Raw genomic sequence first — 17,574 nt, 5'->3', positions numbered from 1 at the left:
CCAGGGGGAAGGGCTGCTGGAAACACCCCCCACCAAGCCAGTACAAACACATTAGAACAATGGGATACACCATGTGGCAGTAGACAATACGCAAACCCATACATCGCATAATAGTTTGCTCTCAAGCAGGCCACACAATAGAAAAATGGGATGCAGCAACCGCACACCAATATTAGAACATTTCACCCTGTACCCAGGGGTGGACTGACAACTCATGGGGCCCCCGGGCAATAGGGGATCATGGGGCCCCTGTGCCCTTACCCAAACTCAAAAAAGCCTATGAAAAAGGTACCAGGGGCATCTCATGGGGCCCCCTACTGACCCCGGGCCCTCGAGCAGTGCCCGAGTTTCCAAATGGTCAGTCCGCCCCTGCCTGTACCCCTAACAGGCACAGGGTGACTTACACATAATGGGAACATGGGGAGCTGAGACAGGGGTCCCCCACCCCCAAAAGTCACTCCCATCACACAATCCAGTTGCAGTGTGCTTTTAAGCATGCAATACGTTTGGTGCAATCCAGTGCGATTTCACCCCATTCATATGATTATCAGGAGTTAGTTTCCTAAACCCCCCCCCCCTTTTGTTGTTCCTATGTGGAAATGTGCAAATTGAGAGTTGATACATGATAAAGATTAATGAGGTGTCCCCAAATGGAAGATTTTCCCTCACCTTCTGTTCTGTTGGCCACTGTAACATTTTGGTTTCTCCATCACTTTCCAACACACAATGATCTGTGGATTCACAATCATATAAAGATCTGAAAAAAAATGGGATTGTGAGGTCTGGGTAAGTAAAAAAGGGATGAGAGTGGCAATGACTTTATGAAATGTATGACCTGGGGCTCAAACATGGGCTTCCACTTTAATGGTCTTTCTGTGTGATTCTAATCGATGTATTCCCCCTTTAGGTCCATCCATGACAGGTCCTTCCCAGCAGATATGGGCTCCGTGGATGAGGCAGATGACCAGCAGAACCTGCAGGCCGGGATGGAGCATTCCCAGGATGTGGCGGGTGATGGGCAGTACAGCTGGGCAGCGCTCTGGAATATATTGACCATCGGGGGCAGTATCTGCCTCCTTGTACTTTCGCAGATACTGGTGAGTCAGCATTGCTCGGGGGCCAATGTCAAATCATAATCAATACAGCCAGAACTATTTTGTTTTGTTTTGTTTTGTTAAAGCAAGGAAGGTCTAGGCCCTCTGTGGGGTTTTCATTGCTGTCTTTGCTTCTAGGTTCCAACCCATCTCCTGCAATTCCCCAAATTATTGTTCCATGACAACCTGGTGTCGGAGGCAGGGCTGCTGTTAGAAACCATGGGGCCCCATACAGCCAACCTGACAGGGCGCCGCTCCCCCCCCCCCCCCCCAAAAAGCAGTTTACAACGCTTTAGTTATGAACGAACACAGTGAGTGATCAGTACCGATCACTCGTTGTGTTCATTCAGGAAAGGAAGGGGGCTGGTAAATGTTACACGCTTACCAGATCCTTCCCCGACTCTCTCCATTCTGAAGCATCTTATTGTGTGTTTGCAGCTACCGGTGGGAAGGAGAGAAGGGAAGGGCGGCAACACCGTGGGGGCACACAGAGGGGCCTGGGCAGTAGGAGGGAAAGGTATGATGCACAGGGAGGGTGATGGGTGAGGTGGGGGAAATTATTGGAACCGATCCCCTGTATGTCTCTCTCTGCAGCAGCTGAAAGCCAATGGGAGGGAAGAGAGAAAGCCAGCTCTAGGCACTGGTACAGTGCACAGGGAGGGTGATGGGTGCGGTGGGGGGGGGGGGGCATTACTGGAATTGATCCCCTGTATAGCTCTCTCTGCGGCAGCTGAAAGCCAGAGGGAGGGAGAGGAGAAGAAGCCAGCTTTCAGCTACTGCAGAGATAGCATTAAGGGTCTGTTCCAGTAACTGCCTCCCCCCACCTCCCATCCCACCCCCTGTGCCGATCACCCTCCCTGCCCACATCTGATTCACCCAGCTGCCTCGGCCCCCCTGCTGGCCTGGGCCCCATGCAGGCGGACCGGTGGTACCCCCTTATCCACGGCCCTGGTCGGAGATGCTGGCTGTCATTCAAGACTGAGGACACCTTGTGGCAGAACAGAATCACTGCATAGACAGCTCAAAGCAATTTGAAAGGTTCCATTGTCGAAAATAGGGTGCGACTTGTCATGCAATTTTGAACTGTCAAATCGCATGACAAATCACTTGGTGTGAAGTAAGGGCTCGTTCACAAGGGCGTCCAAGCAGGGCTGTGCTAATGCATGGGCACGCCTGAGCACTACACAGGGGCTCCAGGTGCGTGGGGGCCCCCATAACAATTTTGTATTACATCAAACTTGTCAACTGTCCTGGATTTGCCAGGACAGTCATGATTTTTACATAGCTGTCCCGGGACGGAACCTGTACTGTGCCCTCCTGATCCCAGTATTGTGCCCTGCTGACCACCCTGTACTGTGCCCTCCTGATCCCAGTATTGTGCCCTCCTGATCCCTGCACTGTGCCCTCCTGATCCCTGCACTGTGCTCTCCTGATCCCAGTATTGTGCCCTCCTGATCCCCCTGTACTGTGCACTCCTGATCCCAGTATTGTGCCCTCCTGATCCCCTGTACTGTGCTCTCCTGATCCCAGTATTGTGCCCTCCTGATCCCCCTGTACTGTGCCCTCCTGATCCCAGTATTGTGTCCTCCTGATCCCCCTGTACTGTACCCTCCTGATCCCAGTATTGTGCCCTCCTGATCCCCCTGTACTGTGCTCTCCTGATCCCAGTATTGTGCCCTCCTGATCCCCCTGTACTGTGCTCTCCTGATCCCAGTATTGTGCCCTCCTGAACCCCCTGTACTGTGCTCTCCTGATCCCAGTATTGTGCCCTCCTGATCCCCCTGTACTGTACCCTCCTGATCCCAGTATTGTGCCCTCCTGATCCCAGTATTGTGCCCTCCTGATCCCAGTACTGTGCCCTCCTGATCCCCCTGTACTGTGTCCTCCTGATCCCAGTATTGTGCCCTCCTGACTCCTCCTGTACTGTGCCCTCCTGATCTCAGTATTATTCCCTCCTGATCCCAGTATTATGCCCTCCTGATCCCAGTATTATGCCCTCCTGATCCCAGTATTATGCTCTCCTGATCCCAGTATTGTGCCCTCCTGACTCCCCCTGTACTGTGCCCTCCTGATCCCAGTATTGTGCCCTCCTGATCCCCCCCTCCCGTACTGTGCACCTTTCACCTTGAGAATAGGTGTATAAATTTGGAGTGGCTGGTACGGGCCCCAGGGCATTACTTTGCCTATGGCCCCATGATGCTGTTAAGACGGCCCTGAACAAGTTGGTGGTAAAACCAGGCAGTTGAGCCTGTTATACCGCCCCTGACTGACCGCCTAAAGAAGGGCATGCAGGGCTGTACATATACTGCGGCAATGATGGTTTGCTTCATTGTCGTATTCGGCAGGCAGTACCGCCACCAAATGAAATCCATTTAAGGGCTCATGTACACTGCAGCTGCTAAACTGAAGTTTTGGAGCAGTTGTGCGTTTTTTTCAGCAGCCCCTGAACTCTCCTTTATGTTTTCCTATGTGCCCATGTACACACAGTCGTTTTCAGTAGTTACAGGCAGTTGAGGTTACAAGCATTTTTTGAAAGCACAAAAATCACGTTCAGGAGTAGAATTTAGTGGCGTTTCAAACGTTTGTAACTGCGTGTGAATGCTTGAAAACACGTGTAAATGGATTTATGCGCATTTGCGTTTAGAAGTGTTTTTGGGCTGGTCCATATCCAGATGCTCCCCGGAGCCTTTTTTCTCCATCAAAAACGCACGCAAAGCATTTTCCATGTATTCGAATGGACCCGGTACACCAGCGCAGTCAGTTCCAGGTTTTGCGTGAAGGAAACAATGGTAGAACGCGCCGCATTATGCTCATGATGGGATCCATAGTGAATACAACCAGAAAACACAGGTCATCTCATCACATACTGCTCTCTCTGCTTCTGCTCTCTCTATTCCTCTCAAAATGTCTGAATAGTTAATAATTTACTATTTTTGGCATTTGGGAGGGTCTCCTGAGGTTATCTTTTAAAAATGCTTCTAAATGCAAACACGCATCACGTGGTAGGTAAAGGTGTTCATGCGCGTCTGCGATTAGAGGCGTTTTTTGACAGGTCCATATCCAGACGCTGCCCAGAGGCTTTTTTCTTCACCAAAAATGCATGCACAGCATGGACCCGTTTTTTTTGTTTTTACGTACTGTCACCCTAGCAGTACAGTGTCACCATGGTGACACTGTACTACTTGTGGGGGGTGATGAAGATTTTTTTTTTTTACACTGATTGCTTTTACACCCATAAAGGCTGTAAAAGCAATCATTTCTCCTTCTCTCTGGCTGCATTCTTGCAGCCATTGAGAACTACTGAGTGAGCTGTGATTGGTCACAGCTTGTCACATGGTACAAGGCTGTTGTGAATAGCCCTGCACCATGTGATCTCTGTGATCATTCACAGATTTCACTAGTAGTAAGCAATGATGTCAGAAGTGACATCTTGCTTACTACTCTGCATGTGATCACTGATTGGCCAATCAGTGATCACATGATCGGGACCTCGCACATCCCGTCCGATGATCGGTGTTTCACTGTGTCCGGAGGACACAGCGGGCACTGAATTGCGGTGCTGCGTGCTCCCAGGGAGCGCACAAGCAGGGGGCGGGGAGGCCGTTTATAAATGGCCACCCACCCCTGCACTGCCACCGTCCGGCCGTTTATATACATGGGCCAGACGGGAGGTGGTTAATGTGCGGCAAATGCACACAGGGCACTTGGGGAGCTTTCCTAACGTACGCGCATCAAATGCAATGAACAACGCGCATTAAAGCTATAGGCGCAATTGTTCAGTATTTTGAGCAAGTGTGAACAAGGCCAAAAAAAAGGAGAAAAAGAAGTACAGGTGTACCTCGGTTTACGAATTTAGTGCGTCCTCCGGGACATTTGGATCGTGCTTTGCTGGGTTTTTTTGCCTTCCTCTGGATCAACTCTGGGTGTAGGATTATAACTTTTTTTTTAATGGTTGCACTGGATGGACTTTTGTCTTTTTTTAGCCAGACTAACTATGTCACCATGTTTCGTATTGCGAAAAATTTGTAAACCGAAACGCGGTTTCCCATAGGAATGCATTGAAAACCAATTAATCCATTCGGGAGGTTAGAAAAAAGTTTTAAAAAGTCGCTGTCACCATAGGTGAATTAAATGTAATTACCGGATTTTTTTTGTTTCTTCACTATAGCTCAGAGAATCAGCTGTCACTTTCCCCTCAGATAAAAGAAACAAAGTTTCCTTTTAGTTTATTTCTCTGAGTTAAAAGAAACAATGTTTCCTTTTAGTTTGTTTCACTGAGTTAAAAGAAACAAAGTTTCCTTTTAGTTTATTTCCCGGAGTTAAAAAGAAACAAAGTTTCCTTTTAGTTTATTTCCTCTAGCTAAAAGAAACAATGTTTCTTTTTAGTTTGTTTCCCCGAGTTGAAAGAAACAAATTTCCTTTTAGTTTGTTTCCTCAAGTTAAAAGAAACAAAGTTTCCTTTTAGTTTATTTCCCCGAGTTAAAAAGAAACAAAGTTTCCTTTTAGTTTATTTCCTCAAGCTAAAAGAAACAATGTTTCTTTTTAGTTTGTTTCCCCGAGTTGAAAGAAACAAAGTTTCCTTTTAGTTTGTTTCCCAAGTTAAAAGAATCCTTTCAATTTATTTCCCCGAGTTAAAAGAAACAATATTTCCTTTTAGTTTATTTCCCCGAGTTAAAAGAAACAATGTTTCCTTTTATTTTATTTCCCCGAGTTAAAAGAAACAATGTTTCCTTTTATTTTACTTCCCCGAGTTAAAAGAAAAAAATTTTCCTTTTAGTTTATTTCCCCGAGTTAAAAGAAACAAAGTTTCATTTTCATTTATTTCCCCGAGTTAATCAACTGTGAGTGTAGGATTATAACTTTTTTTTTTTAATGGTTGCACTGGATGGACTTTTGTCTTTTTTCAGCCAGACTAACTATGTCACCATGTCACTATGTCACCAAACCGAAACCCATCGGAATGCATTGAAAACCAATTAATCCGTTCCGGAGGTTAGAAAAAAGTTTTAAAAAGTTGCTGTCACCATAGGTCAGTGCTGGTTTTTAAATGTAATTACCGGATTTTTTTTGTTTCTTCACTATAGCTTAGAGAATCAGCTGTCATTTTCCCCTCAGTTTAAAGAAACAAAGTTTCCTTTTAGTTTATTTCCTGGAGTTAAAAGAAACAATGTTTCCTTTTAGTTCATTTCCCCGAGTTAAAAGAAACAAAGTTTCATTTTAATTTATTTCCCCGAGTTAAAAAGAAACAAAGTTTCCTTTTAGTTTATTTCCTCGAGCTAAAAGAAACAATGTTTCTTTTAAGTTTGTTTCCCCGAGTTGAAAGAAACAAAGTTTCCTTTTAGTTTATTTCCCTGAGTTAAAAGAAACAAAGTTTCCTTTTAGTTTGTTTCCCCGAGTTAAAAGAAACAAAGTTTCCTTTTAGTATATTCCCAACAAAGTTTCCTTTTAGTTTGTTTCCCTGAGTTAAAAGAAACAAGGTTTCCTTTTAGTATATTCCCCGAGTTAAAAGAAGCAAAGTTTCCTTTTAGTTTATTTCCCAAGTTAAAAGAATCCTTTTAGTTTATTTCCCTGAGTTAAAAGAAACAATGTGTCCTTTTAGTTTATTTCCCCGACTTAAAAGAAACAAAGTTTCATTTTCATTTATTTCCCCGAGTTAAAAGAAACAAAGTTTCCTTTTAGTTTGTTTCCCCGAGTTGAAAGAAACAAAGTTTCCTTTTAGTTTATTTCCCTGAGCTAAAAGAAACAATGTTTCTTTTTAGTTTGTTTCCCCGAGTTGAAAGAAACAAAGTTTCCTTTTAGTTTGTTTCCCCGAGTTAAAAGAAACAAAGTTTCCTTTAGCTAATTCTGTGAGCTAGAGTGAAGAAAAAAAAAAGTCAGCAATTGCATTTAAAAATTGGCACCGACATACACTTCATATTGCGAAAAAAATTCGTAAAAATTTGTAACCCGAGGCATTATTTTCAATGAATTTTCCTTCATAAACCGAAAATGACGTCAACCGAGGCATCCGTAAACCGAGGTACGCCTGCAAATGCTGCGATTCGCTGTAACAACCCACCGCGTTCCCCAACGCGCACGCGTCGTATGACCCATGACGCGCACCTGCTGGCGCGGGCGATCCCCTTCGTCTCCACCACGCTGCGGTCTCTTCTACTATGACTGCGTGTCTGTAATGAAACAATGTCATTTAGTCCAGACTTCTGGGAAATCAGCCCAACAGCTGTGCTGCACGTGAGCGAAGCCCGGCTCTGCCGCCATGTAATTCACTTACGGGAATGTAAGACTACGCCGCCATTAGCAGCGGTGGAGAGATTCCGCGGTGAAATGGGGGGGAGGGGGGGGCAGAAAAGCCGTATCATTTTCCAGAAGATTCGAAATGAGATTTACAAATAGACCATCTGGAGCCTCTAAGGCAACCTGAGATTCAAACAAGATCAGATCCTGACCTGCGAGGGCTGATTGATGTCATTTGTGTGGAGCCGTCCACCTCTCGCCCCAGGTAATACATTGTTCCAGGTCAGCTTCAATTATCAATTATGCGCTGTACATCGGGGGAGGGGGTAATCGTGGAGAGGACTATGTTGTGCTTTCATCTGGGCAGTATAGCCGGGGCCGTGGATAAAGCAAAGTGATAGTGCTTACTTGAACATAAAAAAGCTCAGTTGTCACAATCTCTGGTGGTATCAGTTTCAGAGAACCTTGCAGGACCCGGCTCAGAACCTACAACCTCTGCTGTGTCTGCTGATGTCTCTTCTTGTAGAGAAACCTGGGCTGCTGGACAGCTCCCTGGATAATTCCTTGAATGATCCTGCCTTCAACCTTGTTTGTCTGGAACCCAGGGCTGTGGATAAGAGGGTACCGCCAGTCCTCTTGTATGGGGCCCAGGCCAGCAGGAGGGCCCTGGGTGAATCAGATGTGGGCAGAGAGGGTGACTGGGGGCAATTACTGCATCCAATCCACTGTATGGCTCTCTCTGCAGCAGCTGAAAGCCGGCTTCTTCTCCTCTCCCTCCCACTGGCTTTCAGCCGCTACAGGGGATCGGTTCCAGTAATTGCCCCCCCCCCCCCGCCTGCCACACCCATGATCCTCCCTGTGCACCATACATTTCCCACTCCTACCGAGAATCTGCTGTGTACCCACCACCCACACAGTACTTCCGGCTTCCCTCCGAGGGTGATCGGCACCGCGAGGGAGGATTACTGGAACCAATCCCCTGTATGGCTCTCTCTGCAGCAGCTGAAAGCTGGCTTCTTCTCTTCTCCCTCTCGCTGGCTTTCAGCCGCTGCAGAGGAAGCCATACAGGGGATCGGTTCCACTAATTGCCCCCGCCACACCCAGGATCCTCCCTGTACACCATACATTTCCCCCTCTTACCCAGAATCTGCTGTGTGCCCCCACCCCCACAGTACTTTTGGCTTCCCTCTGAGGGTGATCAGCACAGCGAGGGAGGATTACTGGAACCGATCCCCTGTATAGCTCTCTCTGCAGCAGCTGAATGCTGGCTTCTTCTCCTCTCCCTCCCGCTGGCTTTCAGCCACTGCAGAGGAAGGCAATGCAGGGGATCGGGTACAGTAATTGCCCATCCCCCGACACACCCACGACCCTCCCTGTGCAGCATACATTTCCCCCTCCTACCCAGAATCTGCTGTGTGCCCCCACCCCCACAGTACTTTCGGCTTCCCTCCGAGGGTGATCAGCACCGCAAGGGAGGATTACTGGAACCGATTCCCTGTATGGCTCTCTCTGCAGCAGCTGAAAGCCAGCTTCTTCTCCTCTCCCTCTCGCTGGCTTTCAGCTGCTGCAGAGAAGGCCATAAAGAGGATCGGTTACAGTAATTGCCCACCCCCCGCCACACCCATGACCTTACCTGTGCACTATACATTTCCCCCTTCTACCCAGAATCTGCTGTGTGCCCCCACCCCCACAGTACTTTTGGCTTCCCTCCGAGGGTGATCAGCACCGCAAGGGAGGATTACTGGAACCGATTCCCTGTATGGCTCTCTCTGCAGCAGCTGAAAGACGGCTTCTTCTCCTTTCCCTCTCGCTGTCTTTCAGCCGCTGCAGAGGAAGCCATACAGGGGATCGGTTCCAGTAATTCCCCCCCCCCCACACACCACATCCATGATCCTCCCTGTACACCATACATTTCCCCCTCCTACCCAGAATCTGCTGCGTGCCCCCACCCCCACAGTACTTTCGGCTTCCTTCTGAGGGTGATCGGCACCGCGAGGGAGGATCACTGAAACCGATCGCCTGTATGGCTCTCTCTGCAGCAGCTGAAAGCCGGATTCTTCTCCTCTCCCTCCCGCTGGCTTTCAGCCGCTGCAGAGGAAACCATACAGGGGATCGGTTCCAGTAATGTGTATTATACATACTGCATGTTGAAATATTTATATATGTAATATATGTAGATTTTGAAATAGATTTTGAAATATATTGAATATGGCCCAAATTGTAGTATTTCAAATATATGTCAATATATTTGGGAAGAATATTCTTAAAATATATTTAAAATATATTTTTCTCCCATGTGGGCACCTAGGAAGTTTCCTTTTTGTCCATTTTGCAGTTCGTTTTGCGGTTTTCTACACGCATTTTTGACACGTTTTTACAGCATTTTGCATTTTGTTCAGCTCTTTCTTTTTTTTTTAATGGAATTTTTTTTTTTTGCTGGGCAGAATAAAAATGGAAAATGCAAAATGTGCCAAAAATGCACCACCATGCATTTCAGCAGATTCTCCATTGAAACGCTGCTTTTTGGTTTTAAAGAAGTCCCTGATCCGTTCCAAAAACGCAGCGGCTCAAAAAAGCATCGATGTGAACATGTTCCATAGGAAACTGTGTTTAATGGACTGTAGTGCATTTATGTAAAAAGCAAAAAGCACTAAAAAACGTATTGGTGTGAATGGAGCCTTACCCTTGGTTCACACCTAAGTGTTTTCTGCAGCGTTTTGCTTTTTGCAGTCAGGGGCGGACTGACAACTCATGGGGCCCCTGGGCAATAAGGGATCATGGGGCCCCTGTGTCCTCACCCACACTCAAAACCACGCCCAAAAAATCCTATGAAAGGTACTAGGGGCATCTCATGGGGCCCCCTACTGACCCAGGTCCCTCGGGCAGTGCCTTAGTGCCTGAATGGTCAGTCCGCCCCTGTTTGCAGTACAATCCATTTAACATGATTTCCTATGGGACACGTCACACATCTCTGCGTTTTCACCCGGTATGTTTTTTGGAAAGGGTCAGGGACTTTCTTGAACGCAAAACGTTGCGTTTTGGGTTCTATAGACTTCAATGGGCACGCTGCAGAAAAGCGTGTATTGCGTTTTTGCTACATTTTTGCTGCATTTTTGCCACGTTTTTGATGCCTTTTGCATTTAAAATCTGCCTAGCAACAAGAAACATTTTTAAAAATGAAAAACGCATTAAAAACGTGGCAAAAACACATCAAAAATGCAACGCAGAAATGCCTCAAACGCAACCTGCCTAGGTGTGAACCTAGACTAAGTCAGGAAATGTGTTATTGGCCGATCACCACATGAAAGTAAAGTAATAAAACCTTGAAAAAAAAAAAATGCAGCCGCCGCGTCCACTGATGGTAAGCTATAATTTTTTGGGTTTAGTTATGCTTTAATTTTTTTATTTTTTGTTATTTATTTTCTTAGGATCTAACAACCTTGCAAAATGGATTTTGGAAAATCGAGATGTCTGGTTTTGTGTTGGTGATCATCTTCTTTGTGGCGGCCCTCATCGGTACCATGGTGAGCCATAAATGTATTCTAGTGTCAAGGCCATCGGCACCAGATACACCCACACACGGTCATACTGTCATCACGATGGATAGAAAGACTCAGACCTTGAAAACTTGGTCGGCCAACCAAAATTTTCCCAACACTTCCAAAAACCTTTAATGGCCAACATCGATTGAGTTGCTGCCATGTGATTGGCTGATTAGCAATTTGTGTTGCCAAGCAGTTGAACACATGGACCTAATAAAGTGGCCGGTGAGCGTAGGTGTGATGGCCAGGTGCCTACGAACCTTTTAGTGCCCCTGTTCTTTCTAAACATTGAACCCTCTAACTGGGTTAGGTTTTTTGGTCGGCCAACCAAAACTTTCCAAACACGTCCAAAAACCTTTAATGGCCAATATCGAGAACAGAGGGATATTATTAAAAATGTAAATCACTGTACCTTTAACCACTTGAGCTCCTGAGGATTTACCCCCCTTAATGACCACGCCTCTTTTTGCTACTCGGCGCTGCACTAATTCAACTGATAATTGCGCGGTCATGCAATGCTCCACCCAAACAAAATTTACGTCCTTTTTTTCACACAAATAGAGCTTTCTTTCGGTGTAATTTGATCACCTGTGCGCTTTTTATTTTTCACGCTATAAACAAAAAAAGGCCAAAAATTTTGAAGAAAAACAATATTTTTTACTTTCAGCTTTTAAAAATAAGTAGTAAACTCAAAGTTGGTTATTAATTTAGGCCAAAATGTATTCTGCTCCATGTTTTTGGTAAAAAAAATCCCAATAAGTGTATATTGATTGCTTTGTGTGGAAGTTATAGCGTCTACAAACTATGGTATAAATACTGCAATTTACACCATTTTTCTGCTATACAGCGCTGCGCTAGTTTAACGGACAATTGCGCGGTCATGCAATATGGTACATAAATGAAATTTACATCCTTTTTTTATCACAAATTGAGCTTTCTTTCGGTGGTATTTGATCACCTGTACGGTTTTTATTTTTTGCTCTATAAAAAACAAAAGGCTGATAATTTTGAGGAAAAAAAAACAATATTTTGGACTTTTTGCTATGAAACATGTCCAGTAAAAAAAAAATGCAAAAATCAAATTTAGTCATAAATTTCTGCCAAAATGCATTCTGCGACATGTCTTTGCTAAAAAAAAAAACAATATTTGTAAATTAATTGGTTTACGTGAAAGTTATAGCGTTTACAAATGGCGGGAAAGATACTGGGATTTTTAGGGGTTTTTTTATACTAATAATGGCGGCGATCAGCGAATAATGGCGGCGATCAGTGACTTATGGCAGCGACCAGCAACTTATGGAGGGACTGCGGGACTGCGGCGGACATTCTGAAATTGGGGGGTACTGACTTGGGGTCACTGACATCCCCAAAAACGCTAATACAGTGATTAGTGCAAAAAAAAAAAACACTGACACTGTACTAATGGCAATGGGGAGGAAGGGGTTAACTTTATTTAGCAGGGAAGGGTTATAGGAGTGAGGGGAGTGTTTTACTAGGGGGCGGGGTGTGTACTGGGCGGGACAAGGCTGATCGAGAAAGAGAAACTATTCTTTCTCGATCAGCTCATCCTCGAGCTGACAGGGAACTGAGAGACAGCACAGCTACTGCAGCTGTGCTGTCTGTCACTGTTTGCCGCCGATCGCCGGGACATAGCCGCTAAGGAGCGGCTGTGAGCCGGCAACTGACATCTGCGGCGGTGATCCGCGGGACAGATAGGGCAGCGGCGCGCCTCGCGCGCGCCCCCTATTTGTTTACAAAACACAAGTTTTAAAACGTGGTTTTGCCTGCGAGTGCCGCCCTGCCGCCGTATATGTACAGTGGCTGGGCGGCAAGTGGTTAAAAATGATAAAAAAGTTGGAGTTGCCCGCATATACAATATACGGCCATACATGACAACCCTTTCACATGATGGAGTTCAGTTGTTTCCAGTGATGGGTACGGTTAATACCCCAACATACAAGGAGATTATAGACAATTGAGCTCTTCCTTCCTTGTGGTAACCATTTGGTGAAGACCCTTTTTGGTATCCACCATGACTTGTGTGCCTGGTGTGCAAAGCCAGCTCCATAAAGACACTGATTGATGAATTTGGTGTGGAGGAGCTTGAGTGGCCTGTAGACATTTTCTCGCCAGAAATTCGAATTTAATTTCGGATGCAGTCATTCATTGAAGAATTTCATTTTGGATGTATTCGTTTTGTTGACCCGATTTGTTTTCTGAATTCTTTTTGTATTGTATATTTGTTGGTCCAGGTGGATTAAAACAATTAAAAACCAACAACCATGCCATGTTCAAAGTCACTTTTCTTCCCCATTCTGATGCTCAGTTTGAACTTCAGCAAGTCATCTTAAAAATCCCTTTTTTTCCCCATTCTGATGCTCTTTTGAACTTCAGCAAATCGTCTGAAGAATCCCTTTTCTTCCCCATTCTGATGCTCTTTTGAACTTCAGCAAATCGTCTGAAGAATCCCTTTTCTTCCCCATTCTGATGCTCGGTTTGAACTTCAGCAAGTCGTCTGAAGAATCCCTTTTCTTCCCCATTCTGATGCTCGGTTTGAACTTCAGCAAATCGTCTGAAGAATCCCTTTTCTTCCCCATTCTGATGCTCAGTTTGAACTTCAGCAAGTCGTCTGAAGAATCCCTTTTCTTCCCCATTCTGATGCTCGGTTTGAACTTCAGCAAATCGTCTGAAGAATCGCTTTTCTTCCCCATTCTGTTGCTCTTTTGAACTTCAGCAAATCGTCTGAAGAATCCCTTTTCTTCCCCATTCTGATGCTCGGTTTGAACTTCAGCAAGTTGTCTGAAGAATCCCTTTTCTTCCCCATTCTGATACTCTTTTGAACTTCAGCAAATCGTCTGAAGAATCCCTTTTCTTCCCCATTCTGATACTCTTTTGAACTTCAGCAAATCGTCTGAAGAATCCCTTTTCTTCCCCATTCTGATACTCTTTTGAACTTCAGCAAATCGTCTGAAGAATCCCTTTTCTTCCCCATTCTGATGCTCGGTTTGAACTTCAGCAAGTCGTCTGAAGAATCCCTTTTCTTCCCCATTCTGATGCTCGGTTTGAACTTCAGCAAGTCGTCTGAAGAATCCCTTTTCTTCCCCATTCTGATGCTCGGTTTGAACTTCAGCAAGTCGTCTGAAGAATCCCTTTTCTTCCCCATTCTGATGCTCTTTTGAACTTCAGCAAATCGTCTGAAGAATCCCTTTTCTTCCCCATTCTGATGCTCGGTTTGAACTTCAGCAAGTTGTCTGAAGAATCCCTTTTCTTCCCCATTCTGATGCTCGGTTTGAACTTCAGCAAGTCGTCTTCACCACATCTAGATGCCTAAATACATTGAGTTGCTGCCATGTGATTTGCTGATTAGCAATTTGTGCTGCCAAGGAATTGAACAGGTGAACCTAATAAAGTGGCCGGTGAGTGTAGGTGTGATGGCCAGGTGCCTACGAACCTTTTAGTGCCCCTGTTCTTTCTAAACATTGAACCCTCTAACTGGGCTAGGTTTTAACACTGCCCACATGGAAAAAAAATCTATTTAAAATATATTTCATGGCATTATCTTTTCCTGTCTTCTGGTGAGACTGGCCATCATGCTGGTGGGCTAATATGAGTTTATAGGGTGGGGTCATGGGATAGCATGCAAGTACCAACAATACCACCCACATGGAAGAAAAATATATTTGAAATATATTTTAAAAATATTCTTCCCAAATATATTGACATATATTTAAATGCCACAATTTTGGCAGAGAAGCGTGATTGGTTGCTCCAGAGAACACGTCGTCCATCACAGAAGTCACCCACACAGATAGCACAGAGCAGGGAGCTGAGTGTAATCTGAGACCTGAGCGCAGGGAATGCACCCATTCCCCTCTACAAAATCTCATAGGGAAACACGCACAGCTGAGGCTGTCAATCACAGAAGTCACTCATGCAGATAGCACAGAGCAGGAAGCTGAGTGTAATCTGAGACCTGAGCAGAGGGAATGGACCCATTCCCCTCTACAAAATCTCATAGGGAAACATGCACAGCTGAGGCACAGAAGTCACTCATGCAGATAGCACAGAGCAGGGAGCTGAGAGTAATCTGAGACCTGAGCAGAGGGAAAGCACCTGTTCCCCTCTACAAAATCTCATAGGGAAACACGCACAGCTGAGACTGTCAGTCACAGAAGGCACTCATGCAGATAGCACAGAGCAGGGAGCTGAGTGTAATCTGAGACCTGAGCAGAGGGAATGCACCTGTTCCCCTCTACAAAATCTCATAGGGAAACATGCACAGCTGAGGCTGTCAGTCACAGAAGGCACTCATGCAGATAGCACAGAGCAGGAAGCTGAGTGTAATCTGAGACCTGAGCGGAGGGAATGCACCCATTCCCCTCTACAAAATCTCATAGGGAAACATGCACAGCTGAGGCTGTCCATCACAGAAGTCACTCATGCAGATAGCACAGAGCAGGGAGCTGAGTGTAATCTGAGACCTGAGCGGAGGGAATGCACCCATTCCCCTCTACAAAATCTCATAAGGAAACACGCACAGCTGAGGCTGTCAATCACAGAAGTCACTCATGCAGATAGCAGAGAGAAGGGAGAGCAGGTAGGAACCACACTTTGTAGGGGAGCACTCAAGTGCTTTGGATTGAGGCTAGTGCACACTATAGAGGAATCTGCTTTGTTCATTTTTATTTCAGAGGTTTACAATGACTTTAAGGTAGCTCATTAAAATAAATGGGCTAACAGTGCATCAAACAATGGACACGCAACCATTTTTTGGCAATGCAGCACCCCAAAATGCAACATTGGATCTGCATTGCCATCAGTGCATTGGGGTGCCATTCAAAATAATTGTCACCGTAATGCGCTAACGCATGTAAGCACACAGCAAAGGTGCGATTGGCCCCCAAGCCTTAGATTTGGTCTTTTTTTTAACAGGCTGGGACTTTTAGTTCCTCATCATCAAGATAAACCCAGGTTGCTTGTAGGATAGAGGTACACCGCTGCTGGAAAACAATTCAAGGACACCTTATTATCAGCGGCACATTTTTCTCTCACTCTCGCTCAACAAAGGGACTTGACATCACAGTGTCACAATACTGAGCACTGACTGTTTCCACACTGTTCCCCTGCAATCGCTTTCACCAGCTGAAACATGTCAGACCTCACAAGGCTAAAACACAATCAGACAATAGGCATGTGAACACACGGGAAAACACTGGCTGTTCCGGGCCAAAGATTCTTCCTGCCGCATCCACAAGCGCATCAACAATCACCGCTTTGCCTGCTAACAAAAGGGGCGATACAAGGGGGTTTCTTTACGGTTTGATACATTTTTTTATTTTTTTTGTTTCCTTTTTATGGTTTAAGGTATGGTATCTGAAGTCGCACAGTGAACCGGTCCTTTCGGACGATCGGCGTCAATCCGTGAGCCGGCAGCCCTCCTTCACTTACTCCGAGTGGACGGATGACAAAATCGAGGACTTCATGGATTTTGAGCCCATCCCGGACACCCCCGTTTTCGATTGTCTGATGGATATTAGGGGTGATATGGACCAAGGCACGCTCAGCGTCAAACCTGTGGGCCTCCAGGAAAGGTGATATCTTTATTTTGGATAGGAGATAGAGATTGTTTAGTTTTTTCAACAAGAGACGTTCAACCGGAAAACGATCATTATTTATTATTATTTATTTCAGGTACTTATATAGCGCCGTCAATTTACACAGCGCTTTACAATAAGGGGTGACTTGGAATTTACGCAGCATTCACATCAGTCCCCGCCCCTGAGGAGCGTACAATCTAAGGTCCCTAACCCTCAAGGGGCGTACAATCTAAGATCATTCAGATTTGTGCACTAGGATATTTGGAATAAATTCAATCCTGCAATTACAATACTGCAGTTGGATGAGGGGTAGAATCCCTGGTAGGGAAACCTAACCCTTAATATTTGCCCCAGTAACTATTGTCTACAGGGCAGAAAGTGATGGGCAATGACAAAATCTAGGTATTGCAGGTCCCTTAACCACATGCTGACTGACATATGTACTCACATGGAAGAAAAATATATTTTAAATATATTTTTAAAATACTCTTCCCAAATATATTGCCATATATGTGAAATACTACAATTTTGTCCATATTCAATATATATATATAAATATATACTCACATACATATATATATATATATATACACACATATATATATATATATATATATATATATATATATATATACACATATATATATATATACATATTATATATAAATATATATATATGTGTGTGTGTGTGTATATATATATGTATGTGTGTGTATGTGTATATTTATTTATTTATTTCAGGTACTTATATAGCGCCGTCAATTTACGCAGCGCTTTACATATATATTGTACATTCACATCAGTCCCCGCCCCTGAGGAGCGTACAATCTAAGGTCCCTAACCCTCAAGGGGCATATAATCTAAGATCATTCAGATTTGTGCACTACGATATTTGGAATAAATTCAATCCTGCAATTACAATACTGCAGTTGGATGAGGGTTAGAATCCCTGGTGGGGAAACCTAACCCTTAATATCTGCCCCAGTAACTATTGACTCCAGGGCAGAAAGTGATGGGCAATGACAAAATCTAGGTATTGCAGGTCCCTTAACCACATGCTGACCGACTTATGTACTCACATGGAAGAAAAATATATTTTTAAAATAT

At 44.9% G+C, this 17,574-nt stretch overlaps 1 protein-coding gene across 2 annotated transcripts in view; it reads left to right on the top strand.

The window, feature by feature from the left end:
* PTPN5 (protein tyrosine phosphatase non-receptor type 5) overlaps positions 1-17,574 on the top strand; it is a 121,427-nt gene that overhangs the window by 54,179 nt on the left and 49,674 nt on the right. The window contains exons 3-5 of one of the 2 annotated variants that reach the window (XM_089655373.1): positions 908-1,097; positions 10,757-10,852; positions 16,235-16,461. In XM_089655373.1, coding sequence (XP_089511499.1) covers positions 939-1,097; positions 10,757-10,852; positions 16,235-16,461 — 482 coding nt within the window. In that variant the 5' untranslated portion in view covers positions 908-938. Of the gene's footprint in view, positions 1-907; positions 1,098-7,444; positions 7,594-10,756; positions 10,853-16,234; positions 16,462-17,574 lie in introns of those variants that run through there. The other variant, XM_089655374.1, reaches the window with a different exon arrangement.

Source organism: Staurois parvus, unplaced genomic scaffold (assembly GCF_062004578.1).
Source record: "Staurois parvus isolate SC_StPar_1 unplaced genomic scaffold, SC_StPar_1.0 ptg000838l, whole genome shotgun sequence".
NCBI lineage: Eukaryota > Metazoa > Chordata > Amphibia > Anura > Ranidae > Staurois > Staurois parvus.
The sequence above is the reverse complement of the archived record's forward strand: the minus strand, read 5'-3'. Positions and strand labels throughout refer to the sequence as shown.